At 42.3% G+C, this 18,839-nt stretch overlaps 1 protein-coding gene across 3 annotated transcripts in view; it reads right to left on the bottom strand.

The window, feature by feature from the left end:
• Window positions 1-295: 295 nt before the first annotated feature.
• Window positions 296-18,839, bottom strand: part of LOC120236419 (N-chimaerin) — an 87,043-nt gene continuing 68,499 nt past the window's right edge. For all 3 annotated transcript variants that reach the window (XM_039239210.1, XM_039239209.1, XM_039239211.1), the window contains 5 exons: window positions 13,776-13,949; window positions 12,944-13,021; window positions 9,960-10,097; window positions 2,462-2,567; window positions 296-1,080 (listed from right to left, as the gene is read on the bottom strand). In XM_039239210.1, the coding sequence (XP_039095141.1) occupies window positions 909-1,080; window positions 2,462-2,567; window positions 9,960-10,097; window positions 12,944-13,021; window positions 13,776-13,949 (668 nt within the window). In that variant the 3' untranslated portion in view covers window positions 296-908. The remainder of the gene's footprint in view (window positions 1,081-2,461; window positions 2,568-9,959; window positions 10,098-12,943; window positions 13,022-13,775; window positions 13,950-18,839) is intronic.

Here is an 18,839-nt window from a genome sequence, read left to right on the forward strand (position 1 = left end):
CGAACCGTCAGATCATGACCTGAGCCGAAGTCAAGAGTTGGACCAGTAACTGACTGAGTCACCCAGGTGCTCCTTAATTCTAAGCGGTTTTAAATTATTATTTTAGGAACTCAACACAAAACCTTACTCAGTATTAAACAGATGGTCAAATACATTTTCCCAGATATTCTCAACCATGGGAAAAAAGTAAGCTATCACTATTTTTTACTTCTAAAAGCCAAATTTAATAAATTAATAAATGCATGCCAGGTAACACAAAACCGCAACTAAAAACCAATAATAACTTAACAGGAAATGCTCCGCGTTGTACTTTTTTTATTGGTGGATAATTTACTGAAGTAACAAATCTGGAAACACATTTTGCTTGACTATGTTAGAGAAGAACTGAGAGAAACCACGAAGAAAGCATCTGAGAAAAGGAGGCATGTGTCAGAGTCTACGGCAATGCAGCAGCCGGAGGTGCTGTTCCATCCACTCGTGCGCGTGTGTGTAGAAGCATCAGAAACCAATGACATAGAACCCAAAAGCGAAGTCACGACAGATTTACTCTGCGAAACATGCTGAATTACAACCACAGACTACCCGGGACGAAGAGGCGGGTGCAGGCTTGTTGTCTCCTTTGTATGGGGTTCCCTTGCCAATGAGGGGGCTAATCATGCAATAGCTCGAGTTTCTCTTAACATGATAAACACCCAGGGTTACTAGCACTGGAGAGCGTGTGTTCACTGTTTTACAAGGACGGCTGAGCGGTGCTACTAAAACAATGGGAAGTTCCTTCATTTCAATCTGGCTATCTGCCATAACATCTAACCGAGAAATAATTCAGCTATGAGAGCCAATTAAGTTACTATAAAACATTCCTTCATCTGTAAAACATTTCTTTTTTTCTTCCCCCCGCAAACTAAAATTTAAAATAAAATGTCTTCATTTTTGATAAGCAGCTCCACCACCAGTCTCTGGTATCGTATATCGTTCAAGGCAGCCATCGCATCGAGCTCTGGAGATCTCATAAGGGTCGGGCCGAAAACAATGCCGAGGTTCTCTGCGTTCATAAGATTCTCCTTTTCGTGGAGGGTCACTCTGAAAAATACAAGCAAAGGAGCATGCCTTCACGTTAGCCACGGGTTCTGCCTTGTGTTCGGGTGCTGTGACAAAAATCAGGTCCACTGAGCAACTCGTCCGCTAGCTGATTTCTCTGTGCTCCTTAACTCCAAAGTACTGACCTTCCTCAAAACAAATTATATCGTTAAGTTAAACTTCTAGTGATCACTGAAGCTCAAGTCTAAGTTCATGTGTTGGCCTGTGTGGGATCAGTTCTATCTGCAGATTCTACTGCCACCGCCACTGGCTGGCTGCCGGGCTATGTTGGCGAGCAGTGGAGAAGGGGCTGGGTGGTCTTGATTGTTCCATCAGCCCTCCTTCCACACTGGCTGCCTCATCTGCTGTGTTTGTGTAAGTGAACGGATTATGGAGTATCTGGGGAGAGTGGTGGCCACAGTCTGAAGAGACGGCTGAGGGCACAGTGTAGATTCTCTTGTCTGCAAGAATTAGTGCTTGCGTCCTCTTTACTGCTACAGCAAAGGCACAGACTATAATTTGAGAGTGATTCCTTTGTCTTAGTGTGAAGGCCTTAATTGCATCCATATAGGAAGCAAACTGGAATTTGCAAGTGAAGTTGTAAGCATATTAAAAGTTTTAGCTCATGGTGCTTTCAAAGAGGGAAAACATGTAAATGTTAAAAGCACCATCAGTTAAAATTCATTTCTGAGTAACTCATGCTGAGAGGCATACAAAATAGATGTCAAGTTCTGTCTTTTTTTGTTTCTAATTAGTTTTATATTTTGAAACTCCAAAACCACTAAAACTATATGTAAAACATTTTGCTTCAACTGGTAGAGACTGAGAGGGACAGAGGAGGGAAATGAAGTTCTATCACCATCAATGTATTTAAAGCATTAAGCCACACGTAACCAAAATATTTTATATTCTATTCCTTCCTTTACCCTTTATTTTACTCCATACCGTTTTTTATAGCAGTTTTCAGTGTTGGAGACCTTAATGCAATAAAATCTAAAATCCTGTCACCAAGTGCGGACTGCCTATTTTAGAGCAAGAAGTAAGGAAAGTGAGCCCTTCTGGCGAGTTGCTTTGCTCTTTATTATGCTGATGCTAATGTCCTTACAGCTACAACCTTTTCTCTTTCCACAAAAATCACTGCACCTCCTTGGCAGAGTATTAATATTTCTAACATATTTGCAAACATATACAGGAGCTGCAAGTCCGTTTATGTCAGAATCAAGTCTGTATTCAGCGCTGTAGCACAGAGTATTTTTAACATTCCTTTTCAACTTGTGCCTTTATTTATTCACCCACTAATTTGTCCTTTCTTTCACCTTCAGTTTCACTTGATCCTTAACATTTGGACGCAGTACAAGCATAAGCTTCAAAGTCTGTGACTTGCCTCTTCAGATGCGCCATGAGGTAGCGCAGGGTCTCGCAGTGAGCGGGCGGTAGGAGTCGCAGCGCCTCATGGAGGGTTTCTAACTGCTCGTCGGGATCCATGATTTCTACAACAGCAAGTTGAATACCCAGGAGAAGAACTTTAACAGACAACTCATATAAATGGTTCACCCAAGTCTATTTTTGTGGTGATCTTCTGAAATGGTAAGGCAGGCTTTCTCACAGACCCTTGCCCAAAGCCTTGGAAAATTTTTAAGGTTCAAGTCTCAGATTTCCAAAAGGCTTAGTTTCAGTGCAGCAACACCATTTACTGGGACTTCCGGGGAGTCCAGTGTTTGCGAGTCTGCTAACCACGGAACTCGGGCACCGGGTAGGTAGGATGTGACTATAAAGAACTCAGGTACAGGGACACACAGGTTAAAAACTGAGGCATTTCAGGGGCCCTGGGGGGCTCAGTCGATTGGTGTCTGATTTCAGCTCAGGTCATGATCTCGTGATTTGTGAGTTTGGGCCCCACATCAGGCTCTGTGCGGACAGCTCAGAGCCTGGAGCCTGCTTCGGATTCTGTGTCTCCCTCTCTCTCTGCCCCTCCCCTGCTCGGGCACTGTCTCTGTCTCTCAAAAATGAATGTTTAAAAAATTTTTGAAAGCCCCAAAATTTAGACATTCAAATGAAGTCACGTTACAGCATTACAGACATTTTAAGGGATGCTAATTTGTTCAAAATATTTTGAAAACCCTTGTTCAGCAACAGTATATAAGCTATGCCACCCCACTGCCCCTTGCAGCCTTTGCCAAAGTCTTAATTGATACCCTGTTTTCTTTTTAAATGAGAAACGTATCCTCCAGTATATATTTCCTTGGTTTTAATTTACTTTCTGTTATATAAAAAAGTCAAATCTACCCTCAAAGCACAAAAATATTCTACTTGGGACATTCAGGAGAGTGAAATGCAGACTTTGAAGGCAATTCCAAATGTTTGCAGTGACAACAGGGTGCCTGAAGTAAATGTGGCTCTTTCAAAGGTGTAAACTTTAAAGGGAACAATCTTCATTTGGGCATTTTAGTTCCGCTGTGTTGGCCAAAAACCCAGCACAGTCCTCTGAGGTCGCACACTGCATTGAGTTCATCATTTCTATACTCAGAAACAACAGACGTGTTTGTAATTCTGTGCTCTGGAAAAGAGCACCCTAGCACACTCCTGCTTCTACTCAAATGTCAGGAAGATAGGGGGCCTTTAAATGTTGGGTTGCAGGGCAACTGCAAGGGGACCCCAAACCACCGAGTCTTAATCAGGATGGCAGCCTGGAAACGCTGGGGGCCGCATCTGACCACAACTATCATCCAAGACACATGACCAAGAATTCTAGTTTTCTAACTTAGAAGACAATCCAACTCAGTGGCAATGCATTGGAGTTAGGTTAAAACTTGTATGAGGCACGTGGGCGGCTCATTTGGTTGAGTGTCCACCTTTGGCTCAGGTCATGATCTCGTGGACTGTGGGTTTAAGCCCCGCAGTGGACTCCACACTAGCAGTGCTTGGGATTCTCTGTCTCTGCCCCTGCCCCCACCCCCACCCCGTGCATGCTCTTTCTCTCAAAAATAAACATTAAAAAGAATGTGAAAAGTTCCTAGCATTGGCAGAGTAGATCTGATGAGTTTCAGAACGTGAAGCGTGCCTGAGGCTTTTTAATTCAAAGAAATTTCAGTCATTTTAGAATTTCTGCTCAAAGCTTATCCAGGGTTCCTGATTTGTTTCTCAGTAATAAAGAATGTATCATTTGCCATGATAATTGATGCATGGTCTTTGAAACTTTGAGTCTTTAAAGAGTGTCAACTCATAACGGCAATACTATATCAGATACTGGAATTCACTCATTTAATTTCTAGAATTGAGAAAATTCCACTTACTATAGAAAACTGTTAGTATTTACTTACAGGGGTTTTTTTTTAATTTAAATTTTTTAAAAAAATTTTTAATGTTTTATTTATTTCTAGGAGGGAGAGAGAGAGACAGAGACAGAGACAGCGTGAGCAGGGGAGGGTCAGAGAGAGGGAGTTACAGACTCTGAAACAAGCTCCAGGCTCTGAGCTGGCAGTCAGCACAGAGCCCGACGCGGGGCTCGAACCCACGAACCGCGAGATCATGACCTAAGTGGAAGTCGGACGCTTAACCGACTAAGCCACCCAGGAGCCCCGGGTTTTTTTTTTTTTTTTAAATCATAGGACTAATTAATTTGAAACTATACTGTTTTGGAAACTGAAAGAAGATGAACATAGTTGCCTCTTAATTTTCACAATTAATCCCTGTAGGGAGAATCTTGAGATGGTGTGAAATTAAGGACTGTGTTGGTGGGCTAGCAACGAACACAACTCCCCATTCGAGGAGAGCTTCCTCTCTCGGCGCATGACTGATAGTAAACTATGAGCATGTATCTTCTAGTTTATACTCTATTAGAACGAGGCCAGTACTGTGGAAAACAGAGTAAAAAGCACTGCAAGTGCAGGGATGCGATTTTAAATGGAGGGGTCATAACAGACCTCACGAGAAAGAAGGTCTTGAGTGAAGACTCTGAGGGCACAGGGAAATGACCACACGGGGACCCAGGAGAAGGGGTGCCCGGCAGAGGCGCAGCCGTGCAAGGACCCCGAGGGGCGAGCATGCTTGTGACGTCTAAGGAAAAGCAAGGAGCCAACTGTGGCCGTAGTAGAGTGAGCCAGAGGGGGATGGGAGGGAGTGGGTGCAGGAAGGTAACAGGGCTCCCCGTTGTGTCCGCAGCTGTAGGCTATTCCAGGGACTCAGCATTTACGGAGAGAAAAGGGAAGGTTCTGAATGAGGCAGAGACGCGACCTGACAGACACAGCTCACAGTACCTCACCTCTGTCTGCCATGTAGGAAACAGACTATGGAAAGGCAAGGGTTAAAACAGACCATTCTAGTAACTATTTCAAAACCCAGGTGTGGAATGGCTCTAGATCAGACCAGGTGGTGGCAGGGAAGGCGATGAGAAGTTGCTGGATTCTGGGTCTATTTTAAAGGTAGTGTCCATAGGATTTCCTGATGAGGGAGGTGAGAGAAGGAGAAGAGTAAAGAATGAGCTAAGCCTTGGACTTAAGCAACTTGGGACGAGGAGATCACAGAAGGGAGGGGGTCTCGTGGGAAGGATCACGGACTTCTATCTGTGGTGTCTTTCCAACATCCACATGGTCATCCTGACTGTGGATTAATCCGGTGCTCAGGGAGAGGTCCACCCTGGAGATACAAATCTGAGGACATATGATGAGCTGCATTTAAATGTCCTGACATCAGACTGATAGAGGTTCTTCTTGGAAATCATTTCTTTTTTTTTCTACTTAAAGGAGTATTACCCATAATTTTTTCAGAGAATGCAAATCTTCTGCCCTAAAAAGACAACAGCATAATTTAAGAGAAAGACAAAATGGAACGTATTTAGAGATGAACAACTGTCAGTTGTTTCAAATATGTGAAAGGTGTGCATGGGGAAGAGGGTGATATCGGGACCATGGCCAATGGGGGGGTGGGGGGCGGGGGTAGAGAGCAGGCTGATTTCTGTTGTGCATAAGGAGGGCTTTACGACTGTTACATCTGCCGAGAGAAGCAGTGATCTTGCAGCTACTAGGTATTTAAAAAAGAATGTGCCGTAGAAGCAAGTCTAGTTAACGTGACCCTTTAGAACATCTAAAAAGTCTAAGATTCTACGGTTCTCAATATAAAATTATGTTTGCTCATTTAACAGATATTTATTGAGCACCTATGATGTAAGCGAAGGACTGTCACAGGTGCTATGGGAAAATAAAGTGACAGGACTCTCCTTGGAATGGGGTTAGTCTAATGGGGAAGCCAATACATGAATACAACCTTCCAGCATGAAGGAAAGAGTCTGGAAAAGGGCCAGGTGAAGTGTGACGGGAACACAGAGGGAACTGGCCGGGGGGCTGAGCAGGGGAACAGAGGAGAGGAAGAAACGGGACCTGAGGAGGGTTTGGAAGGATTTGGAAATGTGGACCTTTTAAGGGCAGGAACTAAGCATCTGAACCCGCATCAACATCTTAAGAGCTCTTTTAAAGTGTGTACTGTCAGTTCTTTGTGGAGAAACTCAAACAAAGAGTAAGACTAAGCCAAGCAGAAGGGGTGAGTCAGTGGCAGAGCTGAGGGGAGCACTCAGCATGTTCTCACCCCGGGGCTTCTCTTCAGGACACTTGAAGGTGCCTGGGACAAAGAGCGCTGGGTTTTAGTGCTGAGTTCATCTGACTCACTCAGCATTACATACTGAGTCATTTTTTCTAAGATCTTCTGGGAACAGAGCTCAGAGAGTTCTCGGCCACATGGAATCCTACTAGGAGTCGAATTCCAGCAGTGCCATTTTCCTCGTGGTCAGGAGGCATCCGCGAAAGCTGGGTTACTGTGCAGCCCGAGAGGGGCGCCTTCTCCATACGCCTTGTACTGTGTGTCGGGCAGCGACTTCCTCACTGGAGGGAAGAGGCAGTGAGGAACAAGGGCTAGGTAGTCCAAGACTTGTGGGTAGTTCGAGGGGAGTTTCCAGGATATTATGAAGATGGAAGATCTTCAAGCCCTTGCATGAGCGGCCCAGCCTCTGCCACCACTGTGTCCTGTTTTCATTTCCTGTAGCCACGCACCTCCCGCTTCCCAGATGCACGCTGCCCGAAGGAGGCTGCGGGAGTGCAGCTCCGACAGCTTTTGCAGGAGAAAGCTTTAGCACGAATGCTGAGCTTCTGTTGGCAAGAGACGCTAATAAATGCCAGGGAAAGCCAGGACCTAAAGAACAGGGCCCGGGTTTTCTAAGGGGCCCAGTGAAAGAAAGGGTCAAGAGCATGTGCTTCAGAAAGGGTCAGCTAACCCTGTCCATCATTCGGGAGGGGTTCCTGCCCTCCTGCCTGCCTTCCCTGGGCAAGTGTGTTCCTGTTCCACCAGGGAGCCAGGCAGTGGGCTGGATGGAGAGGGCAAGGGCTGTGACGTCACACAGATGTAGGTTTGAATGCCAGTGCCACCGCCTCTAGTGACAAGACCTTGGACAATTTACTTATATCCTGTAACATCTCCTTTCTGTTCTTCTAAAAGCTTATTTATTTTCAGAAAGAGCGAGAGAGCACGCGTGCATGTGAGTGGGGGATGGGAAGAGAAGAGAGAGAATCCCAAGTAGCTCCATGCTGTCAGCGAGGAGCCCTATATAGGGCTCGAACTCCTGAACCACGAGATCATGACCTGAGCCAAAATCAAGGCCCGGATGCTTAACTGACTGAGCCACCCAGGGGGTCCTATAACATTTCCTTTCTAAAATGATATCATGACAGGGCACCTGGCTGGCTCAGCTGGAAGAGCATGTGACTCCTGATCTTAGGGTCATGAGTTTGAATCCCACACTAGGTGTAGAGACAACAATAAAATAAATAAAACATCATGGATATATAGTGTGTAACAGGACTCCTGGCACCTACTGTATGCTCTATAAATCTTAGCCTCTCTCATCTCCCTTATCTGCCTATGATGATAAGAGAATGGCTGTGTCTGTGTGTTTAAAGACTGGAACAGACTCTGCTGCTGGAAGAGACATGGACAAGGACACAGTGTTCCATAAACAAGCAGATCAGTATCAAACATGCACAATAAACATCGACATTGTGTGTAAGTATTATGCCACGGTTTTGGCATCATGGAAATCACACATCAAAATAGGCGACATAAGGAGGAATTTCTACCTTGATTTGGGAAAGTTTCCATCTTATGCTGTGCTTTGAAGAGCTCTCTACGGTAGAACAGGGGGGTTGCTGATGTCCGACAGGGGGGCTGTTTCAGATACAAACCTCAGAACACTAACAAATGGTTTGGAAGAAGAACAGAGGCAACTGAGGTGGGTGTGGGGAAAGAAGGTGAAATAATTTGGGAGTCTGGAGGGCAAATGGCCTCAACACCCAGGAAGGAAGGCTTGGAGGTTTCTTCTTCTTCTTCTTTTTTTTTAATAATGTTTGTTTATTTTTGAGAGAGAGAGTCAGAGTGTGGGCAGGGGAGGGTCAGAGAGAGAGAGGGAGTTACACAACCTGAAGCAGGCTCCAGGCTCTGAGCTGTCAACACAGAGCCCGATGCAGGGCTCAAACTCATGCATGACCTGAGCTGAAGTCAGATGCTTAACTGACTGAGCCACCCAGGCGCCCCGAATGTTTCTTCTAAGTAGACAAGGTGGCTGTGTAGAGTTCAGAACCTGGGTGCGAATTATTGCTTTGTCCTCTGCTCATGGGGTGCCCTTGGCTTAGGCACAGAAATCAAGTTTTAATTTTATTCCAAGGCGACACAGGGACAGGAACACTGTCCACTTGAGCCCCCGCTGTCCTGGAGATCAGAGCAAACCGGGCCTGAGCGCCCTTGGTGATGTCAGTGTATGTCAAGTGCTTTCCACAGTGGTGGTAATCAGACTTCTCTCTCTCGGGAGGAAACGTCTCCCCCATGAAACAAGAACCCATAAGCTCCCTGAGCAGTTTTCATGATCAGCACTGAATGCATCCCCAAATGAGAGGAGTTAAATTTCTACAGAGAGGATCTAGAGGCTTTCAGGCTACTAACATGGAAATTTGTAAAAATCAGTGTAATTCCCATGGCTGTTCCCTACATGAGAGCTGGGCTGACCCACAAGAAATCAGGCCTCCATGGAACTAACCACAAAAATTCTCAACAGAAGTGCCGAAGGGGAAAGTAAAAATTAGAACAAAGCAAGTCTGTACTTCACGAAATTTCAAAGTCAAAAAGCAAATCAGTGTTCTAAGAAAGTGATGTTATTATTTAAAGATCAAGACAACATATGGTTTTTAAGAGAGAAAAGAAAATGACAGAAATAGCTCATCTTTTCTAAAAAAATGGCAATGCCAACACTTAAAATCTGTTAAAAATTCCTTTCTTTAAAAAAAGGAAGTGTGAATTACAGGTATGATTTTTGCACCATAAATAAAATTTGGCAAACGAGCCTGTGCTTTTTCTCATTTGCATCTCAACTAGAACTTACAAAATCACTTCTTGATCTAAAACAGCGCTCCTTAAAGTATGATCTACGGACGAGTGCCAGTTTACAAACTGTTTGCTAATGGTCTGTCACAGGATATGTATAGAAAGTGAAAGTAAGAATTTAGAAACTTTTATGAGATCCGACAGAGTAACTTTCATGCTCAGCTGAATGTGACAAAAAATAGTTTGGTCCTGTTTTTCAATTTTATTTCCCTAGTTATTCATTTTTATCTGCAGAAGCGTTAGTCCGTAGTTAAGGAGCGTTGGTATAACCCTTAGTTTGGAAAATGAGGGTTAGCACATTTCAGAGAAGTTCTGATGGCAGAACTTGTAAATAACCTGTGTTGGAGAGGAGAGGGGGAAGTATTTAATACGCATTCAAGAAACTCCGCAGGAAAAGCAGGAGAAGGGATTCCCACGAGGAGGCAGCGTGTCACGTTATTGGGAACGCGTGCCTTTGTACTTACTGGCGGACTCTATAAACTTAGGGTAGGCGTCGTACGTGATGAGTGGAATTGGTAGATCCCTGAAGTACAGTTTCAGCGCACCGGTGATAATGTTGATATCTTCATACATGTTCACAGAAATATCCGCTTTCTCGCCATCTTTGAAGGATGTTAAAAAAAATATATGAGTAACTATCTGGATGCACTGCACTGTTTTAATAACATATTTTGTACCACAGTCTTTAGAGATTAGCAAGGCAGCAGTTTTTAGTATCAAATTCAGTGTGCTGATATATACAAATGATCAATTTTCTGTGAAAAGCAAAATTGGTTTTTCTGAATTTTCTGAAGTTACTTAGTTTTCCAGGTTTAAGTAGGAGAGGGCAGTGTTTGTAAATTCCATGAGTACCTGGGAGCACCCAGGGGAGTAATGTGGCCTTGCTTTCTCTTTCTTTCTTAAATAAACCTAGGGAATGTGAAAAATAACAACAGAGGCACTCCTAACTTGCAAAAGGCCACCTTTGACTCACCCCGGGCTCCTGACACATGACGTTTAGATATTGTCTGAGCCCTAGGCGTAGGCACACAGTGAGAAGTACAGGAGTAAAACGAAACAAAACTTTAGAATGTTGAAATAACAAGAGAAGAAGTTATAATATAGAGGAGTATTTTAGGGCTGTTGGGCCTCTCCTGCATTTAGCAACTGGTTAAAATATCTGAACGTTCATCTACAGAAGATTTAATTAGTGCTGACTCTGAGCTAGACCTTATACGAGGCTTCTTATATTCCATTTGGCTTATGAACGAGCGCTATCCATTAAAGAGCAGCCTCTGCCCTACACAGATATTAGAATGGCTAAAATCCAGAACACTGACAACAAACGCCGGAGAGGATGGGGGGCCACGGGAACTCGATGTTGCCGCTGGTGGGAACGCAGAATGGTACGGCCACTTTGGAGGACAGGCAGTTTCTTACAAAGGTAAACATACTCTTGTCCTATGATCCAGCCATCACACTGCTAGGTATTTATCCAGAGGAGATGGAAACTACTTGTGTCCACACAAAAATGTGCATACAATTATTTATAGCCACTTTCATACATAATTGCTAAAAACCTAAAGCAATCCAGATGTCCTTCAGTAGGTGAAAAAACTGTGATATTTCCAGACAAAGGAATATTATGGAGCAACAACAAAAAATGAGCTATAAGCCATGCAAAGGCATGGGAGAACGTTAGATGCATATTGCTAAGTAAAGGACATCAGCCAAAAAAAGGCTAATATTCTAGGATTCCAACTCTATGACATTCTAGAGAAGGTAAAACTATGGAGCCTGTAAAGAGAACAGTGGTTGTCAGGTGTTCAGGGAGAAAGATAAGGAAGAGCAGGTAAAGCACAGAGGATTTTTATGATAATGAAAGTTCTGTGTGATACTATAATGGTGGCTATATGACATTATACATTTGCCAAAACCCACAGAACTGTACAACACGAAGACTGAACTTTAATGTAAACTATTGGTTTTAGGTAAATAATGATGTATCAATGTGGGTTCATCAATTGTAACAAATGTACTGTATTAATAATGCAAGATGTTAATAAGGGAAACTATGGGGGGGGACGACACCAGAGGAGAGGTTATATGGGAAATCTCTGTACTTTTGGTGAAATTTTGTAACCTAAAACTAATGTTAACCTCAAACTGGAGCCCTAAAACTACTTTAGCAAAGTCTAATTTTCTTTAAAGAAGCCTCTTTTAAATGTGAAATACCATGGCCTATCAGACATTCACACTCAAGTGTGAATTACATCACTAGTATCTGTCTTTCACACTTGTGTTGAAATCACATACAATGGCAGTGCAAATTAGGGTAGAATGCATTCTGGGAGGAAAAGGCAATGCAGATTGCTCCAGTGGGGGATCTTGGGGGAAGTGTATAGGTGCTGGAGGCCTAAAGACCTGGAGAAGGGGAGTGGAGAACACAAAGGAAGGTAGAAGAATTATCAAGACAAATATCACCTCCATCACAACTTTTACTCAGGAAAAAAGAAAGAATGCTGGTATTCTCTTCTGCCACATGGTTCCTGTTTCTACTATCTAACATTTTTCTATGAAAATCCAAATTTCAAATGTCCTGTCTCGTTATAGGGTACATGTCCAATTTTTGGTTTGGAAAATAAAGTCATCAATCTTACAGTTGAATTACATGATGGGTTAAACTGAATTTGGAGGCTGATCTGAGAACCTTCTACCATTCAGCTAATTTTTTCTATAGTAAGATAATATATTCATTGTTTCTTACTCCACTCTTCTTTCAGTTCCCTACTGTAAGCCACAGCACTTTTTAGGGACTTGACAAGGACAGGCCTCAGGACCTTTGCACAGACTCTGCTATTGCCAGGGTCTTTGCATATTCTGTTTCTTTGCTACTTAACTGTTATACGGCCAACCTCTGCTCTCTGGGAAGCCTCTTCCAATCTCCAGAACCAACCCCCCAACCCCAACAGACTAGGTTCAGTTCCTTAGTTATTAATATTTTCCTTTATGGCATTTATTAAAATCAATAATGATTCTGTGGTCGGGGGAATCTAAGTCATTAAGCTGGGTCAACGACGGGCAGTTAGGTGGGCCAACTCCAGACTGGGAAGTCTGACATCTGCAATCACTTAGATGCCCCCAACCACCCTGCCCTATTTTCTCCCATGATTTCTGGTAAATTTAATTGTTCTGTATACATTCTGATGAACACAGACGAGCCTTGGATGCTCAGACACTGGTAATATAGTTAAATTTTATGTTTCTGGTAATATAGTTAAATTTTATGTTTCATTCTCACCTTGAAGTGTAACCGTTTAATGCACTAATAAAGTAAAATTACAAGCTACTTTTTATTTGGTGTAATAACCAATGACTTAGACAAATAATGAAAGAAATAACAGGAAACTGTGCCTTCTTGGCAGAGCGCACTGTCGTCCTAAGTGAGTGGACGTACTGCAGGACATACCTCTGTCAAAAGCCATCTTGACATCTTCAATTAAGTCACTAAATCCTGATACTCGATACAGTCCTTCAGAATTAAGACCTGTAAAAACAGAACAAGGGAGCTAATTCGCCTCTTTGGAATGATGTCTTGTCTTCTTCAAGTTTTCACTTCTTCCCACACTTCAGGCTGGGGAAGTAACGTGTCAGAAAGAATGACTAAATGTAGTGGTTTAGAAACCTCTTCACATTGCCTCCTAAAATAAAACCATTTCACTCACAGATCTTAAACTCTGACCTACCGTTGCCTGAATAGTTGTAATCTGGCTCTTCACTTTGTCTAATTAGGTCAAATATGTTGAGTCTTCAGGGAAATAACTCATCACCCCAATTATACCATAAATTCTTTTACATAACAGAAGACTAAGATAAACCACATTAATAGGCCTGTACCAGTCTTTCCCAAATGGGAGAGAATAATTAGGGTGCAGCTCTGTTTTTTGGTCTGGGATGGTTTTAATAGACCATTTACACCTTTGCTTCTTGGACCTAAGAAGAATGTAAGAAGTGAAAAATGAATTGGTGTCTACATGTCAACTTTTATAGATAGGAGGCATCATCATCCATAAAAAATACTTCAGCACATTTTCTACAACTAGCTCATGTACCTTAAAATCAAGCTCGTTAATTATTTGTTACCTTCAGTCATTTCAGACTTTCAGATCATTTGACATCTGAAATCACTCCCCCCTAAACTTAGGAAGACAAACAGGTTATGCAACGAGGGACCCAGAAGGGCATTGGCACTTGCGTTCGTGGGGAATTCCAACTGCTGAACTGCGCTGGAAACGCCTCACCTCTAGATTCAATTTCCCTGATGCACATGTCCACCACCATTGGCCGCTTCGTGATATGCGCTTTCACGAGTGTTGTAAGGTCACAGCTGTACACTTTCTTGACATGTTTCAAGTCTGGCTTACAGTCATTTGGGACCATCTTGGAACATTGCTTATGAACATTCAAACCACAATCTAAAAATATAGAAAGGAAAAATTCATCAATGTTTTCAGACTCTTGAGCATTCTGGAGTGTTTATTTTAGCAGAAGACACTCCCACCATCCAGCTTGAATTAGGCTTCCAACAGTTTCTACAGAGTGGAAAAACATTCTTCCCATCTTTTCTCTTGGAAAATTTTGGTTTTAAGTCAGAAGACAAGAATTCTAGCTCATACTTTATCATTTATTTACTGTACGATCCCAGAAGCGATCCAATTCAAACAAAATGAAATTAAGTGTTTAGATATCTACAAAATGTAATATTATGCCAGCTAGGCAACAAGTTATCCATTTCTTTAAAGTTACACAAAAATTATATTGATGTGGGATCTAGAATTCCAGTTTAAAACATTTGATATGAAGAGGAATCAGACCTCCAAAAGTGAGAGTATCCCAGGGCCCTCTTAAAATTGTGCTGCTCATATTCATAACTGGTCATAATCCTGTAAATAATAAATTTAGTGGCTAAATTTATTAGCCACAGTTATTATTTGTCACTATTAGCACCAGCTTACTGCTGCCGAGCCCTATTCCAAGTGCTTCATGTTATTTCCATCAAGCTCACAAAACCCTATGAAATAGGTACCATTCTTCTTCTCGTTGTATAAACCGGATGAAACCAAGCACATAGGTGTTCTGTAATTTACCGAAGGGCGTGCATTTAGTATATAGTGGAGCTGAGATTTAAGCCTATGAATGAGTCTAGGGTCCATGATTTTAACACCGATACCATGTTGCCTCTACTGAAGTTTGTCCTCTGCTTTGTAATTTTACTGGGTTATAACGCCGAGGATGCCAGAACTCAGCTTCGAGTGAATATTTTGAGACCTTTGATTTTCAACAAGAAGAGAGCAGTGGAATTTTAGAAAGGACAGAGGAATACGAACATTTTGCTAAATTAGAATGAAGAGGGATAAACCAGAGCTGAATAACTAAAATAAATGTCATCTTTAGGTTTTTAAAAGCATAACCCATTAGTGTTTTTCAGAAGAACTTGACGGGGACCTCTTACAAATCTGATGCAATTATACCCAGGTCTTAATGAAACCAATCTGAAAATCCTCCAGAGCCATGGCTGCTGCCTGTGGTCACTGGGCAAGCCTGGTTTTGCTTGCTCTTTTAGCAGAAAGGGGAGCACAGCATTTATCTCACAAGCCTGTTAATGAGCCAATGCACTCAAGGTGCTGTGCACAGTATAACACGTGAGACAAATGTTGGTGATTATCATCGTTATAATGACTCGGTAAAGCTGCAATCTTGTTATGTAATGGCAGGAATGATAAACCGAGAGATAAGAAACATTAGCTGAAAACTCATACATGCAACGCTCTTGCATTAACTATGTAGATACTGCCAAATCGCAACGAGACCTCGAGGCCGGTGGTGGCTCGAAGCGAGTCACTAAGGGAGTGCGCCTCCACTATGTGCTAGGTGTAGAGGGAAATGAAGTCTTTGCACGTGCGTGTGTAAGGGAACAGGACTGGAGATGATGTGGCCAGTGCCAATGTGTGCGCCAGTGTTCTCACCCCCGAAGAGCAACAGCCTCTCTGAATACAGAAAGGCTTCCAGAACAAAGAGTTTGATCTATAAGGTCTGAGGAAATGACCGAACAATGTTCTGCAATAGCTAGACAATGTCCAAATGACTACATAACCCCAAGTCCCAATTCCTCTTTATATCTATTACATACAGATAAGATTTCTGACTCAATTATAAGGCAAATCAATGGCAACATGTCCACTTAAAAAGACCTTGTTTCCCCTGAATAATGTTTTACATAACTTCTATACCTTAGAATTAGATCTACGATCTATTAGCTGTGCGATTTCAAGGGACTTACCTTTCCTGTGCCTCAGTTATGAAAATAGGAATAATATTTATTATTTGCTCCGTTATTATCCACTATTAGGTTCACGTAAGGCTCTCCTGTTAGTATATGTACTTTCTTACACGGAGTAGATTAGAAGTGTTTACCAGGACTGTGTTGTTGTCGTCATTATTTAGAAGACTGAAACCTTTTGAGAGGCCTTTTCTATGTAGCGCCCCAGGGTTTGCTACACGGTTTTGTCATAATCAGCTTAAGGTCAGAAGCTAAGTTGAATTCTGGGCCAGTTCTGTTTGTCACGTGTGAGTGCCAGGTCCTGAAAAGGACCTGGGTGACTGGCATTGCAGCTGCTTCCTTATTTATACTGTTCGAACACGTTCATTTACATAAAAATGCTTCCAAATACGTACTTAATTTTTGTCAGCTTTTAGAAAATTTGGGGAGTTTTCAACCACTAATTTTTCAATACTTTTTCAGCCTCTCTTTACCCTCTTCTGGGACTCCAACAACACAAATGTTAAACCTTTTGCTATTCTGCTACAGGTCTCTGGGGATCGGTTCACTTCTTAAAATCTATTTTCTTTCTCTTATTTGAGTTGGTTAATTTCTATTGATCTGTCTTCAAGTTCACCAATTCCTTCCTTTTCCATTTTGGTATTGAGCCCATCTGGTGAGTTTGTTGTTAATAACATTTTCAGTTCTAAAATTTCTATTTACAGTAGTTATTTTTTAGTCTTTATTTTCTATTTCCTATTTTTCATTTGTTTCAAGAGTGTTTATAATTGCATGTTGGAGCACTGTTATGATAGCTAATTTCCTTGTCTGATAATTCCAACATCTACATCACCTCTATATCGGCATCTGTTGTCTTCTCATCTGAGTTGAGATTTTCCTGGTTCTCGCTATGAAGTGTAATTTTGAACTGAATCCTGGATAGTTTGAGTGTTATAAGACTCTGGCTCCTATTGAAATCTTCACTTTTAGCTGACAGTTAACCTATTTACATTTAGGATGCAGGTCTTGGCTCATTTTTGTAGGCCATGGTTCTACTATCAAACTAGTTTACAAAGCCTGTGTAATGCTATTGTGGTGCTATTTTGCCTGCCCTACTTGTATGTTCCCCAAATGGCAGGACTTGTTCCACATTGTGGGGAGGGGCAGGGCCACCTCCTAGTTACTGCAGGGTGGCAATGGAAGCCAGGGTTTGCCCAGAAGCCTGGTTGAGAAGGGATGCCATGCTGCATGGAACTACAGGGTAGGTATGGAAGACAGAAGCGCTGATCATAGTCTCAGCGGCCTCATTACTGCAGGTCAGGATGAAGACAGGGCTCTACCCATAGGCTTGGGCTGATAGGGTGCTGCTCTTAATACAGGTCCCACCCATAGGCTGAGCCAGGAGAGGTACCATTCTCTTCCTGCAAGGTGGTAATGCCAGGAGAGAGGCGTACCCCTGTTCTTGCAGGGTGTGATGGAAACACGGTCCTGCCCATAGACTATGGCTGCAGCAGTGGCTCTGTGTCCTTTTCATGATGTTCAGCCCGAGAAGGGCAGAAATGGCTAAAAGATTTCTGTCAGGCTGCGCTCCCCTTTTCCCAGGGCCTTGGCTAGGAAGAGCAGGCTTTACTTGGGACTATTCTGTGTCTGTGCTTGTTGGCATTTATGGGTTGTGGGCTTCTCTAGATACTCAGGAGGTTAAAAAAAACAAAGACCACCAGGCAACTTGCTGCTGGTTTCCTTGAGTCGGCCTGCTTGCTTTTCTCCACTTCCAGAGTCTACTGATAGTTGAAGTGTATGGATTTTGCCCAGGGTCTTTTGTTATTATTATTGTGGAGAATAAAACAAAACATATTTGTTCATCTTGTCCAGAAGCAGAAGAACGCCTACATAGTATTTTAAATGTATAAAAGTCAGCAAAGCTTCATAATTTAATATTAAAGTTGATGTGCCTCATATTCTAAGTGTATAAAGAAGCTACAGACCCAGTTAGAAAGGGCTCTTGGTGTCTTTACTGTACAAAGGCAAAAAAGGTCCAAGAAGCTAAATGACTTGCTCAGATTACTCAACCAGAAAGTCGCAGAACTGAGATGTGACCTTGGCTTCCCAAGTCCCAGCCTGTGCTCTTCCCGCCGAGTGATGCATGCCCCTTTTCACCAGCAGCATATCATGCATTCTGAGATACGGTTTTCAGTGCTGAAGATGAATGTGTTCTTTTCAACCTCTTATTCAATAATGTTTATTTTACCCACTATTTGTTGTATTTGCTTTTTAAAAGACATTGTTATATTGAACTGTTATATATATGATTTGGCAAGGACTTTTTAAATATCAGTGTACTTTTAAGTTTTAATTTACATTCTAGTTACTTAACATACAGTGTAGCCTTAGTTTCAGGTGTACAGCATAGGGCTTCAACACTTCCATCCCTCACCCTGTGCTCACCACAAGCGCACTCCTTAATCCCTGTCCCCTACTTCACCCATCCCCCACCCCTCTCCCCTCTGATAACCATCAGTTTGTTCTCTATAGTTAAGAGTCTTCTTGGTTTTTCCTTCCTCTCTCATTTTTTTCTCCTTTGCTCATTTGTTTCTTAAATTTCACCTATCAGTGAAGTCATTGGCAAGGACTTTTAAAAAGCAGGGATAAAACCTACCCACTATATTCTTGTTTTTGTCATACTCTTTCCCTATGTATAAGCTCTACTTGGAAAACCATTAGAAAGCAAGCCAGTAAAATTCTGATGCAGCTATACAGTATCAAAACGTGAATGACACTAATGGTCTGATATTAATACCAACTTTTTTCCTTTGAACATTTGGAGCTATCTACCACTCTAAACATCAGGATTTAAACATCAGGATGATTTGTGACTCAGTGGAAAGTGCGTAAAGTGATGGTTGACTTCAGATTTAGAAATTTAGGAAGAGGGAAACGTTTTGTAAATTGATATTCTTTCTTCCATTTGAATAAGATTAGACTATGTGACAACATATTCTGCCCAATGTTAGAAATAAATTTCAAAGGCCAGATTTGGGGCAGGATG

This window comes from Hyaena hyaena, unplaced genomic scaffold (assembly GCF_003009895.1).
Source record: "Hyaena hyaena isolate Hyena2069 unplaced genomic scaffold, ASM300989v1 scaffold_154, whole genome shotgun sequence".
NCBI lineage: Eukaryota > Metazoa > Chordata > Mammalia > Carnivora > Hyaenidae > Hyaena > Hyaena hyaena.